This window comes from Rattus norvegicus, chromosome 10, assembly GCF_036323735.1.
Source record: "Rattus norvegicus strain BN/NHsdMcwi chromosome 10, GRCr8, whole genome shotgun sequence".
NCBI classification, from domain to species: domain Eukaryota; kingdom Metazoa; phylum Chordata; class Mammalia; order Rodentia; family Muridae; genus Rattus; species Rattus norvegicus.
In genome coordinates, this window is record NC_086028.1 from 99,227,485 (window position 1) to 99,240,138 (window position 12,654).

Sequence of the window (12,654 nt, forward strand, 5' to 3'; positions counted from 1 at the left end):
TGGTACCGTCTTCTTGCGGCTGCGCAGAGGCGGGACGCCGGCCGCGCTCACCCAGAACCCCAGTCCGCAGGAAGAGGCGGGTCCTAAAGGGAGGCTCGGCCGGGAACTTCCAGGACCCCGTTTAGGTGTCCGAGGCATCCGCCTGTTCAAAAACAAAGCGGGACGCGCGGTAAGAGTAAGGCCGAATTTTAGATAAATTAAATTATTTGACAGTTGTTGATACTTGTATCTGCGTTAAGACACTCTGAGGTGAAAATTTTATAAAGAACAGGTCGAGACCCATCAGGCACTGACGCGGACGGCCACGAGTTCAGGGTGCGATTGTTGGGAAGGTGTTGGTGGGCTATGGGTTCTAAGAGAGCGCCGCTTGGAACTTCGCGTCTCCGAACGGTGCGGAGCCGATTCAGTGGAGTATCTAAGGGTTGAGCTATTTTCCGCGACCTTTGTTGCAGGTCAAGAGAGGAGTGCGGAACCAGGCGAACGGGATAACGGACTGCCAGCCCCACCGGGAACGGCCACGCCCACCTGTTGGAAGAGGCCGGACAGAAAGGTGTAGGGAGACGGGCAGGCGTGTGAACGCGGCTGTGAGAACCGGACTGGCTCACGGCGAGGTGAGCGTGATCAGAGCAAACCGTAAGGTCCCTGTCCGCCTTGAGTGGCGCGCACCTGTCATTCCAATTCTTGGGAGGTGAGGCTGGAAGACCAGGAGGTGAAAGTCATCCTTGAGTGTTTTACAAGTTCGAAGCCAGCCTGAGCTACATGAGACCTTGAATCAGATTTTAAAGATTTAATTTCACCACCACCACCACCGGAATAGGTGTACTCTGGGCCCAAGAGACTTGGGGAAGGCTTAACTTTGGTTTTCTGAAGCATTCCCCGTTATCTGCCAGGAGCATAATCCAATTACTTGTTTTAATCACATCTTATTTCAGCTCGCCGCTTAGTTCTGATCTTCTTACACAAAGTGATGTTCAAAGTTTTTTGCCAAACACGCGAACAGTGATCCACAAGCATGGGGATCTTTAGAAGAGTTGACCAGAGGTCAGGCAGGAAACCTAAACCCTTGTTAAGGTGTAGGGTGTAGGGCCTGGCATAGTAATGCACACCTTTTATTTCCACTACTCGGGAGGCAGAGGCAAGCAGGTCTATGTGCGTGCAAGGCCATCCTGGTCTACCTAGTGAGAGTTCCAGGTCGAACAAGGCTACCAAGTGAGACCTCATTACTTAAAGAAAAAAAAAAAAAGCTAGAAAAGTGCACTCTTTTCTTTTCTTTTTTTCTTTTTTTTTTTTTTCTTTTCTTTTTTTCGGAGCTGGGGACCAAACCCAGGGCCTTGCACTTGCTAGGCAAGCGCTCTACCACTGAGCTAAATCCCCAACCCCTACCCCGAAAAGTGCTCTCTTAAAACTAGAAAACCTATGTATTGCCTTTGTCGTGTGCATTTTGCAACAGCCATTCAATTCCCTTCAGTGTGTCAATGTGTTCTCACTACAGTAAGAAGACTCATTGTGCACTTGGTAGAAAACAGTTTGGGTTTGCATTTCCCGGACGGTAAAGTGCTGGTTGCTTTAATACACTGGTAGTTATTTTGCTAAGTGGTTTCAGACTTTTTGTTTTTTAATCTATTTTACTGGCCAGGAGATATTTTCAGTCACGGTATTAAGTAGTTATAGTATACGTGTTTCGTCATTCAACAAATGTCATACACCAGCTTCAGTGTTCAAGGTGTGTCTCTGTGTGTGTTGATTGTTTGAGAGGCAATCTCCCTGTGTAACCGAGGCTGACATTAACTACCACAGCTTCCTCAGAACACTGGGGTACACAATATGCTTTGTGTGTTTTGAGACTATAGCCGTGCCCAGGATACATATGTTTCCTGGCCTTTGGAGTTTTTTTTAAAGAAGCAGTCATAGCTCATAGCCGAGCTTTGCAATTCAACGTTCTCCTTTCCCAACTCCAGAGAATAACAAGAGATAGATGGTCTGTGATGTAAATTTCCAAAGATTTCAAACTAATTGATAATGTACGATTTTATATGTATACAATAACCAATTATATTACGATTTATAAGTTGGAAATTGGGAACCATATCTGCTCATTTTTATTTTTTATATGTGCCTGTCGCTATATTAATATAAGCAGGGATTCAGATTCATTTCTCCTGGATTGTGGGAAATCCTCCTCCCTTTACTTTGGAGACAGGGTCTCATGAATCTCAGGCTGGTCTATTGACCTGGCCATCCTGTCTCTAGTCCCAGGTGCTGGAGTCGTGGATGTCTACCACAGTATCAGGTTTTATGCCAGGCAAGCACCAACCTACTGAGCCACACCACCAGCCGATAAGAGTTCTGAGTCCTTACACCCCAGTGAATCTTGGCTTGTGAAACTTTAGAAACTGTTCTAACCAGTTTTTGCACGACTCCTCATTTCATCCTTAAAGGACAGAGTTAAGAAGAGTGGATGTGATTTGTTGAACAAATTCCTGGGAGTGGGAGGGGCTCCGAGGGAGGAACACCCACCTGGAGGCCCCTCTCACTTTTTTACTAAGTGTATGTCTATGTGCCTGCATGTGTGTGTTATATGTGCACACAGTGCCCCAGCAGATCAGAGGACACCAGATTCCCCCAAAAGGAGAGTTACAGGTGGTTATTGTTAGGTCACAAACCCAGGACAAATGGTGCCTATTTAATGTGTCATAGTGGACCTGGCCTCTGGGTTCTCCCAGCATCCCTCATTTCCTACCAGTTACAAGGTATGGCTGGCATACCCTGCCCACTAGCCTGTACTTCTCCCAGCTCCCCTTCCACATATAATCCAGTCATTTTGGTCGACAGGCCGTGTTTACCTTTTACTCTTGTGGCTCTCCGCTCTCCCCTCCCCTACTTGTCTCGCATGGCCCAGCTGCAGGCCCATGTCCACTCTGGACTCTCCCAGATGCCTTTGCCTCTGGTTATGCTCTCCCTTTTATCTACATAGACTTTCCCTGCCACCACACATAGGAGCAGTCACGGCCTTCCTCTTTTTTTCATTTTGTTATGAGCTGACTGATGTGGGTACTGGGGAGAGAACCCTAGGCAATAACAATGGGTGGTAAGTGCTTTTAAAGGCCCTAAGGAGGTCTTTTTTTCTTTTCCTTTTTTCCATAATGTTTAAGGTTTTTTGGTTTTTTTTTTTCGGAGCTGGGGACCGAACCCAGGGCCTTGCGCTTCCTAGGCAAGCGCTCTACCACTGAGCTAAATCCCCAACCCCACAAAAGCCTTTCTTAAGAAGAGCAAACCGTAAGTTAAAAATCCATACATCAGCTTTGATGGTTACTCTATATTCCTCATGGTCTTCTACCTTTACCTTCCAGGAAGAGCCTGAGTGATTCCAAGCCCAGGATGGAGGTGTGCCCTTATTGTAAGAAGCCATTTAAGCGATTAAAATCCCACTTGCCGCACTGTAAAATGACAGGATCATCCATACCCGCTGATCAAAAAGTTTCTCAGTCCAAGACAGCGACACTTACTAAAAAAGAGAAGAGGCCCACCAGAGACTTAACCAGAGCTGAAGAGAAGGAGCTAGAGAGAGAGGGTCCGAAAAGAACTGTGAAAGTGGAAACCAGCCAAGCAGAGTGGACAACTGCAGCCTCTCCGCTTCCAGAGGGTGCCTCGGAAGGCACCCATACAACAAAAGCAGGAGAAACCAAAGAGAAAAAGCTGCTCTCCTTCCGAGTACTCAGGCGCACCAAGCCAGAGGTGACTCTGCAGAGAGTCACAGCCCCTCAGTCTCCTCCCAAGATAGAATCCACCAGAGATGTGTCTGAGTCCAAGGGAAGTCCACGCTGCCCCTCAGAGACAGAAGCATCTTCACTGGTCAGCTCAAGGGAACCTTTTTCTACTAAGCAAGACAGAGAGCATGTGTCAGCTCAGCCTCATGCTAAACCAGCCACTTCTGCCAGGCTCAGATTGGACACAGCGGATCCCCAAAGGCAGAAGCTTCTGGTAAAATTATTAGATGTGCCTACTGGTGATTGTCGTTCTCCAAAGAATGGCAGCCATGGGGTTCAGAGAGTAGCACCCTCAGTGTCAAGCAGGGAGAAAGACTCCCAAGATGGAGGCCACCTCTCAGGAGTCTCTCCCCACTCTGGTGACCCCGAGACCCAAAGGTCAGAATCACTCCTCTTGGGCCTTCACAATGGCCTGCTGGGTAAAGCACAGGTCAGAGAGCATCAAGAACTTGGCCTTGGGATGGAGTTGAGCCAGAGTAAGGGAAATACTGAGAACAGGATGTCCGTCACAGATGGACAGGAAGCCACTGGCTTGGGCCACCGTGGTAAGGACCCCATTGCAGCCACAAAGGCAAAGCCAAAGGCCACCCTTGAATTTAGGAATGTGTTCATGCCACCACAGGGAGCTCTGAGTCAGCCTCTCTCAGTGCCAGGGTCAGAGAGTCAGAGCCTCCCCTCTCTAGCTGTGACTTCTACTCCAGAAGAGAAAGGCCAGTTCTGTGGACAAAGTCAAGTGCCTGCCATGACACTCAGGCACCACTTAGCGTCACACTCCGCTCAGTGTCATATTCCCGAGAACTTCCCCACTACCTCAGAGGCTCCTCCCAGGTCTGTGGGACTGGAGTGGTTTCCAGAACTCTATCCTGGTTACGTTGGACTGGGGGTGTTGCCAAGGAGGCCTCAGCCTTGGAACTGGGCAGCTCAGATGCCTCCTCTTGCCACTTTCCAGGGCAGGAGCGTCTCAAAAGGTAAGTGAGCACATTTGCGGGTGCCACCCTGCCCCTCCACAATGCTCTGTGCCTTTGAAATAAGGATCAGAATCAGTCACTTTGGTTCAGTTAACTAATTCTAGTCCACACAGTCTACCCCACATTTCACTTGGTTGATGGAAGAGAATTCTTGGTCCAGAGTCAATTTCAGTGTTCCTTCTCCCTTCTCCTTCATGGAGAGTTGAAGGTTAGACCCAATGTGGGTAGCAGTTGACTTTCTGTGCTGGGAGGAGGCATAAGAGGAATTCAGTGGGGAGCCCAGCATGTTAGTGCACACCTCGGCAGGTGGATCTTAGTTCAGGGCCAGCCTGGTCTACAGATGAGTCTCAGGGTAGCCAGTGGTACACAGTCTTGGAGAAGGAAGGAAGTCCAACGGGTAAGGCTCTAAGGGATGAGTCCAGTGTTTCTGAGTGACAGGTAGGGAAGAAAGCCTGTGGGTGCCAAAAATATGTGTCCTCAGCTCAGATTACCTTTGTGTAAGTTCCCCTGAATTTTGACCTGGAAGCGAACCCAGCTTGGCCAACTAGAGAGAAACAAAGTCAGGGTGCACAGGGTTCCTAGCACCTCCAAGACCCTGGACCAAAGGTGGTGGGGGTCTTGGGGTTACACTTTGTGTTTTGTGGCGAGCTCCATCTCCAGATTTTATGGTTTTGTCTTTTTTTTTTTAAACATCTTCAAGTATGTGCATTGGGGTATAAGTATTAAACATCTTCAAGTATGTGTACTGGGGTATAAGTATTAAACATCTTTAAGTATGTGTACTGGGGTATAAGTATTAGACATCTTCAAGTGTGTGTATTGGGGTATAAGTATTAAACATCTTTAAGTATGTGTACTGGGGTATAAGTATTAGACATCTTCAAGTGTGTGTATTGGGGTATAAGTATTAAACATCTTTAAGTATGTGTACTGGGGTATAAGTATTAGACATCTTTAAGTGTGTGTACTGGGGTATAAGTATTAAACATCTTCAAGTGTGTGTACTGGGGTATAAGTATTAAACATCTTCAAGTGTGTGTATTGGGGTATAAGTATTAAACATCTTTAAGTATGTGTACTGGGGTGTAAGTATTAAACATCTTTAAGTATGTGTACTGGGGTATAAGTATTAAACATCTTCAAGTGTGTGTACTGGGGTATAAGTATTAAACATCTTCAAGTGTGTGCATTGGGATATAAGTATTGGGGCAGATGTAGAATGTGCAGTGCCTGTGGAGGCCAGGAGAGGGCAGCAGGTCCTTGGTGCTGGAGTTGAGGTGGTTGGAAGCTGCTGGATGTGGGTTCTGGGGACTGAACCCAGGTCCTCTGGAAGAGCAGTCAGTGTACAGTCTTCACCACTGCAGCTGTCTCTCCGCTGTTTGTTTTTAAGAGACTTTGACCTTGCATGAGTGTGTACTGTGCAAATTCATTAGAAGCCAATGGGGTTTGGGGTTTTTTTGGTTGGCTAGTTTAGTTTTTAAGGTTTTTGTTTTATCGTGTTTTTCAAGACTGGGTTTCTCAATGCAACCAGCCCTGGCTGTCCTGGACTTGCTTTGAAGACCAGGCTGGCCTTGAGCTCACAGAGATCCACCTGCCTCTGCCTCCCAAGTGCTAGGATTAAAGCCCTGCACTACCACCCCAGGCTAGGAAGTGTTTTTGTTCTCATTTGTTTACTGTAAATGTCTGTAAATGGGAGTTTGTGTGCCGTGTGCACCAATGAATGCAGTTGCCCATGGAAACCAGAAAGAGGTGTCCAATCCCCAGGAACCATGGTTTTAAAATAGCTGTAAACCACCACTAGAGTTTCGGGAACCAAACCTGAGCCCTGTGCAAGAGTAGCGAGTGCTCTTAACAACCGAGCCCTCTGCCACACCCCGACATGCTGGTTTCCATTGTTGCATATATATAATATGGTCATTTGAGCATTTTTATATCCACGGCAGCTTTTACCACACTTGTAACCCATCTATCTTAATTTATCCTATGTCTGACAAACCAAAAAGAGCAGAAAACCATGGGCAGTCAAGATGAGCTGTCTGGCATGAATGTGGAGAAATCCGTGGAAAAGAAACACGCACCTTGTTTTCTGACCCCATTTGTTATTCTTGTGTCAGAACACATAGGAAGGTTCGAAGGAGACCTGCCCGTGGGTCTCAGTACATATGTAGTGCATACAGATAGAATTAAGATGAGTATGAGAGGGAAGAAGAGTTATTTCCAATGTATGTTGATCATCCCTAGACTCAAAACCACAGGACTCCCCAGAAGGCAGCATCTTGAATGCTGACATGGGTCTCAGCGGCCCTGGGAATAGTGAAATCCCAAGCCCAGTCACTGGTGGGCAGACTGCAATCAGAACAGGCATGCTTTCAAACAGTCTTCAGAGTATGTTGACAGGGTTCATCTGACAAATTCACTTGAGAAAAATGATTGGGGGGCTGTGGATGCAACTCGGTAGTGAGGACATGTGGATGAGTTTTTAGCGTATGTCCTGGGCTCAGGCAACAGTGGGGTGGAGGTGCAGAGAACAGAGAGGTTCTGTATTTGGTTCTGAGTTTTAGGTCCAAGATTATATATGTAGATGGTTCAGATTTATTTTCAATCCAGAATCTAAACTCTTAGGCCCACGTAGTTCAAGATATTCAACCTGTAGTAAAAAGTCGTGCTTCTTCCTAAGTTCTCAGCAGACAATTAAAACGAGGGTTAGCCAGGCGTGAATATTCACCACAGTGCAAGTCTCTGTCAAGAGTTTTTGGCCTGAAGCGGACTTTACTTCCTTGTATAGTTTAACTGCAGCCCAGTGAGGAGCTCGTTGATCCACGGTAAGACAAGCTTTTCCTGAGGCCTAGTCTTAAGGATGTCGACCGCATGCTGGGGAAGGGATGATTCTAGATCAACTGTCACAGTGACTTCTGTTTGGAACCGTAGTTCCTTGGTGGGAAAGAAGTTCGGCTGATAGCAGGAGTTTGGAACCCCTGGCGCTTACAACTTCCAGCCTCCCTCTAATGAGACTCTTGGGAGCTGTGCACAAAGGTGAGAACGGCGTTACTGCCTCTTGCTTCTCTTGCTGGCTCCAGGCATGTGGAGAGGTTTCTCAACTGCAGGCTGCTTAACCAAGGCAGAGGAAGAGAGAAGCGGTTGCATTCTGACTGGTTCCATTTCGGTTCAGGCGTCTGTCAGAACCCAAAGCTGGCAGGGCAGCAGCTCCATTTATTATGCTGCTTTCACTTAAAACCCACCCTGCCACCTGTCCCCAGCCCTCCTTCCATCCCCTCACTCCCCTGCCGTCCTCTCTCCTTCCCTCCCCACAGTGATCAGCAAAGACAATGGTTAACCAAGCATATTCCTCTGCATCACTTGAGTTTAACCTGGCTCCCAGCGTGGGAACAAGTGATCTGAATTTAGTCAAGTCCTGCATAGCTCGGCCCTGTTGTCTGTCTATTGGGTCGACATGTTGTCTGTGGAAATGTATAAATGTATCTATACTTTGAATAGAGCACTCTTATGAAGGTATCTAGGTTCATTGCCCGAGCTAGCAGGGCAATAGAGTAATGTGCGCACATATTGGGCCCCAGCCCAGCCGCTAACCGTGTGCCTTGCCTCTGTTTGAACAGGCTGGGTGCTGTGCAACACCACCATAAAGAGGAGTGGTGTCGGACGCCTCTCGATGCTGTTTGCTGGCTACTTTGTCCTGTGCTGTAGCTGGAGCTTCAAGCATCTGAGTAAGCCTTGTAACCGGTCGCTTTAGTGGCTAGTTGCCTCCCCTTGGGCTCTGAAGGAAGTGTCTAGAAGCCTAATGATCAGCTGTCATTGGGGGCTCTGTGGCTTCCATTAAAGATCCACGTAAGATCTGACTTACATCTAATGACTGTTCCTGCTGCCCAGTAGTGATGTCAGTGGTGGACTGTAGAGCTTGGGTTTGTTTATTTTCCCTACTTTAAACCATTCCCTGCTAGGAGGAAGGGTTCCCCTTGGTGCCTGAGAAGCCCGTTTTCACAGTGGAACAGAAGGGCTTTATGCCATAAGAGAGAGCAGGAGAAACAGAACAGTCCGTGTGCTCAGACACAGTAGCTTCATCCTTTGGCTCACTGGGTCTCCCTGTGCAGGCCAGGCCAGGGATTCAGTGTCCCTGCCCTGCCCTGCCCTGCCGCCCTGCACTCGCACTCCTTCCTCAGCCTGTAAGCTAGGATGGCAGGTATATGCACCACACCTGGCTAGAGTCTGGCCACTTAACATTTTTTAATTCGTTATTTTCTATTTTATATGTGTATGAGTGTTTTGCCTGAGTGTATGTCTGTCTACCAAGTATGTGCCCAGTGTCCATGGAGGCCAGAAGAGGGCACCAGATGCCCTGGCACAGAATTACACTTTTGAGCTGCCTTGTATATGCTGGGAACCCAGCCAGGACCTTTGGAAGACCCACCACGTGCTCCCAACTGCTGAGCCATCTCTCCAGTCTGACTTCCTCAACCAGACACGACAGCGCATGCCTGGAATCCCAGCATTCAAGGGTAGAGAACTCCGAGCCACTCGGGTACATGATACCCTGCCTTCAAAACCAAACCATGGTGCCTGTGTAGTTACGGGTGGGTGAGCTCACACAGAATCTTAACCTGGAGGAAAGGCCCAGATTTCTTTTCTCATAATTCAAGATAACTTTTGTTCACGTGATGTAAAAACAGGTCTGGAGCTAGAGAGATGGCTTGGTTATTAAGAGCACTTGTCGCTCTCACAGAGGATCCAGGTTCGGTTCACAGCATCCGTGTGACAGCTCACAAATGCCCCTAACTCCAGTGCCAGGGGATCCAACACCCTCTTCTGCCTTCTGCAGGCACCAGGCTTGCACTTATCATGCACACATACAGTGCAGACAAAACTCCTATTTAATATCATAGGAGACTACCCAAAAAGAGGTTAGTGTTTTTCCATAATTTAAGAGGTGGCAGGAGCCCATATCATAAGAAAACTCTCTAACGCACTGGCTTAGGCCTGGAGAGTCAGGGAGGGCTGTGAGCCGCTGACACAGGCGTGGACCTGCCGCACCCCTGCATGTGGAGCAGCCTGCCACAGACTGGCATTGCAGCAGGCATTGGACCGTTAGTGAGATACGGGCTCTGCACACAGATGAAAAACACAAAAGCAGAGTCCTGTCTGCCTAAGGACAGCGCTTGCTCCTGCAGAGCCACTCTGAAGAGCTCTTGGCTCCTGCTGCTGGTGGCAGCCATGCAGATGTGTTTGTGCTGAGACAGGGCCTCACCCCAGCCTGGGTTGATCTGACCTGAGTGCTGCTGACGTCATGCACCTGACTTGGCTTTGTGGGTCGTTGTTTTGTTTTTTAATCTCTAAAGATGAATGTTCTCAGGCCCAAGAGGATTTCTAAGTTCATGAAATGAAAATATTAAAAAGTGATTTATCTAAGTAAAAGATAGACATAGCCAGTAAGACACGCCCTCCCAGGTCCTCATATTTGTCTGTTTGTCCCTAGAGCTGCAGCGCTGGCGTAAGTAAGGATGAGCGTGCCCGGGAGCCACGGAATGTGACAGAGACTGCAGAGAAGAGACACTTTAAATTTGTGCCAGGTCAGGGAGAGTGCAAATAATAAAATGCTGAAATCGCGGGTTTCCTCTTTTCCTTTTTTTTTTTTTTTTTTTTCTCCATGATGGAGGACAATTTTATTAGCGTTTCAGAGAAGAAATAGGGAGGCCAGCTGTAAACCTCAGCAGGGGCTGCAAAGCCAGAGAAGAGGGAAGGCATTTCCCTTGGCTGTTTTTAAGGCAGGGTCACACTATGTAGCCCTGGCTGGCCCACAGAGCTCCACCTGCAGGATGCGGGGGATTGAAGGTGTGGGCCTCCAGGCCAGGTGGAAGTCACCTCCCACAACACTGCTCTCACTGAAGGAAGGCAGGGCAGGAGCAACGCGCAGAGGCCTTGGAGGGGCTGCTTACTGCCTTGGTTTCCTTCACTTGAGTAGCCTGCTTTCTCATAAAATCAGGGACACCACCCACAGTGGGCTGGGTCCTCCTCCATCAGTCCCTGACTAAGAAAATGCCCTCCAGGCGTGTGTCCACAGCCTGAGCTTACAGAGGGAGGCATTTTCTCAACTATGATTCCCTCATCTCTGAGGACTCTAACTTGTGTCAAGTTGACAAAACTATCCAGCACAGAACACCTCTTTTTCTCAAATGCTCATGTTGTACCCTGAGAAGCCACCTCAGCCAGCACCCTGACACCTCTTAATATGGAAATACAAAAGTCGCCTGGGCATCTGCGTAAGGAGCACACTTTCAGGAACATCAGTGGTTTACTGTGGCAAGTGGGATCCTGTGATCCTTAACGTTCTAGTTAGATGTGGCACTAGTTTAATGGCCCATTAAATCCTGAAGTGTGTCATCTCATCAGGCTTAGGACCAAGGCGAGAGCCTGTGTTAATAAGGGTTTGTTCGGCATTAGTCAGTGTCAGTACAGGAATTCACCAGCTGTGGTGACATACACATCTAATACCAGCACTCAATTTCCCCGATAACACAAACCTAACTTGAAAATGGGGTCTAGACATAGCTCAGCAGTTAAGAGCTCTTGTTACTCTTGTGGTGGACTGGGTTGGATTTCCAGCACCCACATGGCAGCTCACAACTATCTGTAACTCCAGTTCCAGGGGATCTGACGTTCTTTTCTGACCTCCAAAGGCAGGCACTAGGCATGCATATGGTTCACATACATATATGCAGGCAAAAACACACATACACAAAATACAATAATAAACAAACTTAGAGTTTAACTCTCCAGGACACACATGCTAGAAGGACAGAACCAATTCCCACACACTATTCCCTGACCTCCACCAAAATGTGGTATGCATGTCCCCACATAGAATAAAGTCAGAATCTGGGGACGTAACTCAGAGGTAGCATTTCCTAGCATTCATGAGGCCCTGGGTAAGATCACCAACATCAACAAAATCAACACGGACCCTTTGATCCAGGCACGGTGAAACACCTGGGATCCCAGCACTTGGGATGCTGAGGCAGGAAGGCCACAAGTTCAAGGCCGGCCTGAGCAACATAAGAACTTGTCTCACAGGCTGCTAAAAGGTTAATGTAGCTCAGTGGAAGACGGCATGTTGCAGGAGGCCCTGGGTTCGGTTCCCTAGCATCGCAAAAATAACTAGAGGGGAGCTGGATATGTGGATGTCACTTGGGAATTAGAGACAAGGTCACCATCAGCAGTAGACTGAAAATGAGGACAGCCTGGGCTACATGAGACCCTGTTTCAAGAAAGCAAAATATTATTTAACATGATATTCAGTCTGTCTTCCACTAATGAGAAAAATCCCATCACCGTTCTTCATTAAAGCAATCATTCCCATCTTCCACCCTCAAACAAGTGGCTGGTCACATGACCAGGCAGGTAGTGTAGGTTCCCTGAGCTTGCTGAACTCTAAATTGGGGCAGACTTGACCTTCCCTGCAGAGGTTATTGGGACTTAGCAGGTGAGTCCATGACCATCATGGAGGGATTTTTGGCAGCAGGCAGGCAGCCATGACACTGGAGCAGTAGCCAGGGGCTCCCATCTTGAGACACGAGGCTACCCGGGAATGGTATGGATTTAATCCTAATGACACACTTCCTCCACCGAGGCCACACCTCCTAACCCTTCCCAAACATTTCCACAAACGGGCAACCAGGCATTCAAATACATGAACCTATGTGGGCCGGGCTCGTTCAGTCCACCACAGGGACTCATTAGGTTCCACAGCAGTCCACACTTGTTCCAGCAAGATCTGCTGCATGCTGGTGCTGGGAGGCCTACAGATTTCTGATTACATGTACTAGATCACTCTAGCTGTAGGACAGCTCTGTGGTGTGGCTGCCTGTGTTCTAGAATGAGGAAGCAGGCTAGGGGAAGGGAGACAGTTTTCC

At 48.1% G+C, this 12,654-nt stretch overlaps 1 protein-coding gene across 9 annotated transcripts; it reads left to right on the forward strand.

Moving 5' to 3' along the window:
- Window positions 1-37: 37 nt before the first annotated feature.
- On the forward strand, window positions 38-10,354 carry Mtnap1 (mitochondrial nucleoid associated protein 1). 9 transcript variants are annotated; one of them, XM_063268770.1, is made up of 7 exons: window positions 38-169; window positions 453-688; window positions 3,351-4,735; window positions 7,664-7,768; window positions 8,350-8,457; window positions 9,010-9,269; window positions 10,221-10,352. In XM_063268770.1, the coding sequence occupies exons 3-7, from the start codon at window positions 3,379-3,381 to the stop codon at window positions 10,332-10,334; spliced, it is 1,944 nt and encodes a 647-aa protein (XP_063124840.1). In that variant the 5' UTR covers window positions 38-169; window positions 453-688; window positions 3,351-3,378; the 3' UTR covers window positions 10,335-10,352. The 9 variants fall into 9 exon arrangements, with proteins under 9 accessions (XP_063124840.1, NP_001380837.1, XP_063124839.1 ...); XM_063268769.1 differs by lacking the exon at window positions 38-169 and having other exon boundaries at window positions 469-688; window positions 9,010-9,321; XM_063268768.1 differs by lacking the exons at window positions 38-169; window positions 453-688 and adding an exon at window positions 1,273-2,750.
- Window positions 10,355-12,654: the final 2,300 nt, after the last annotated feature.

Bases quoted from the DNA above. Each gene is read 5' to 3' on its own strand.
- Mtnap1 (XM_063268770.1), top strand. From the start codon at position 3,379: ATGGAGGTGTGCCCTTATTGTAAGAAGCCATTTAAGCGATTAAAATCC. The intron at 7,769-8,349 runs GTGAGAACGGCG...CTGTTTGAACAG, and splicing joins CTTGGGAGCTGTGCACAAAG to GCTGGGTGCTGTGCAACACC. The intron at 9,270-10,220 runs GTACATGATACC...GTTTGTCCCTAG, and splicing joins GAGAACTCCGAGCCACTCGG to AGCTGCAGCGCTGGCGTAAG.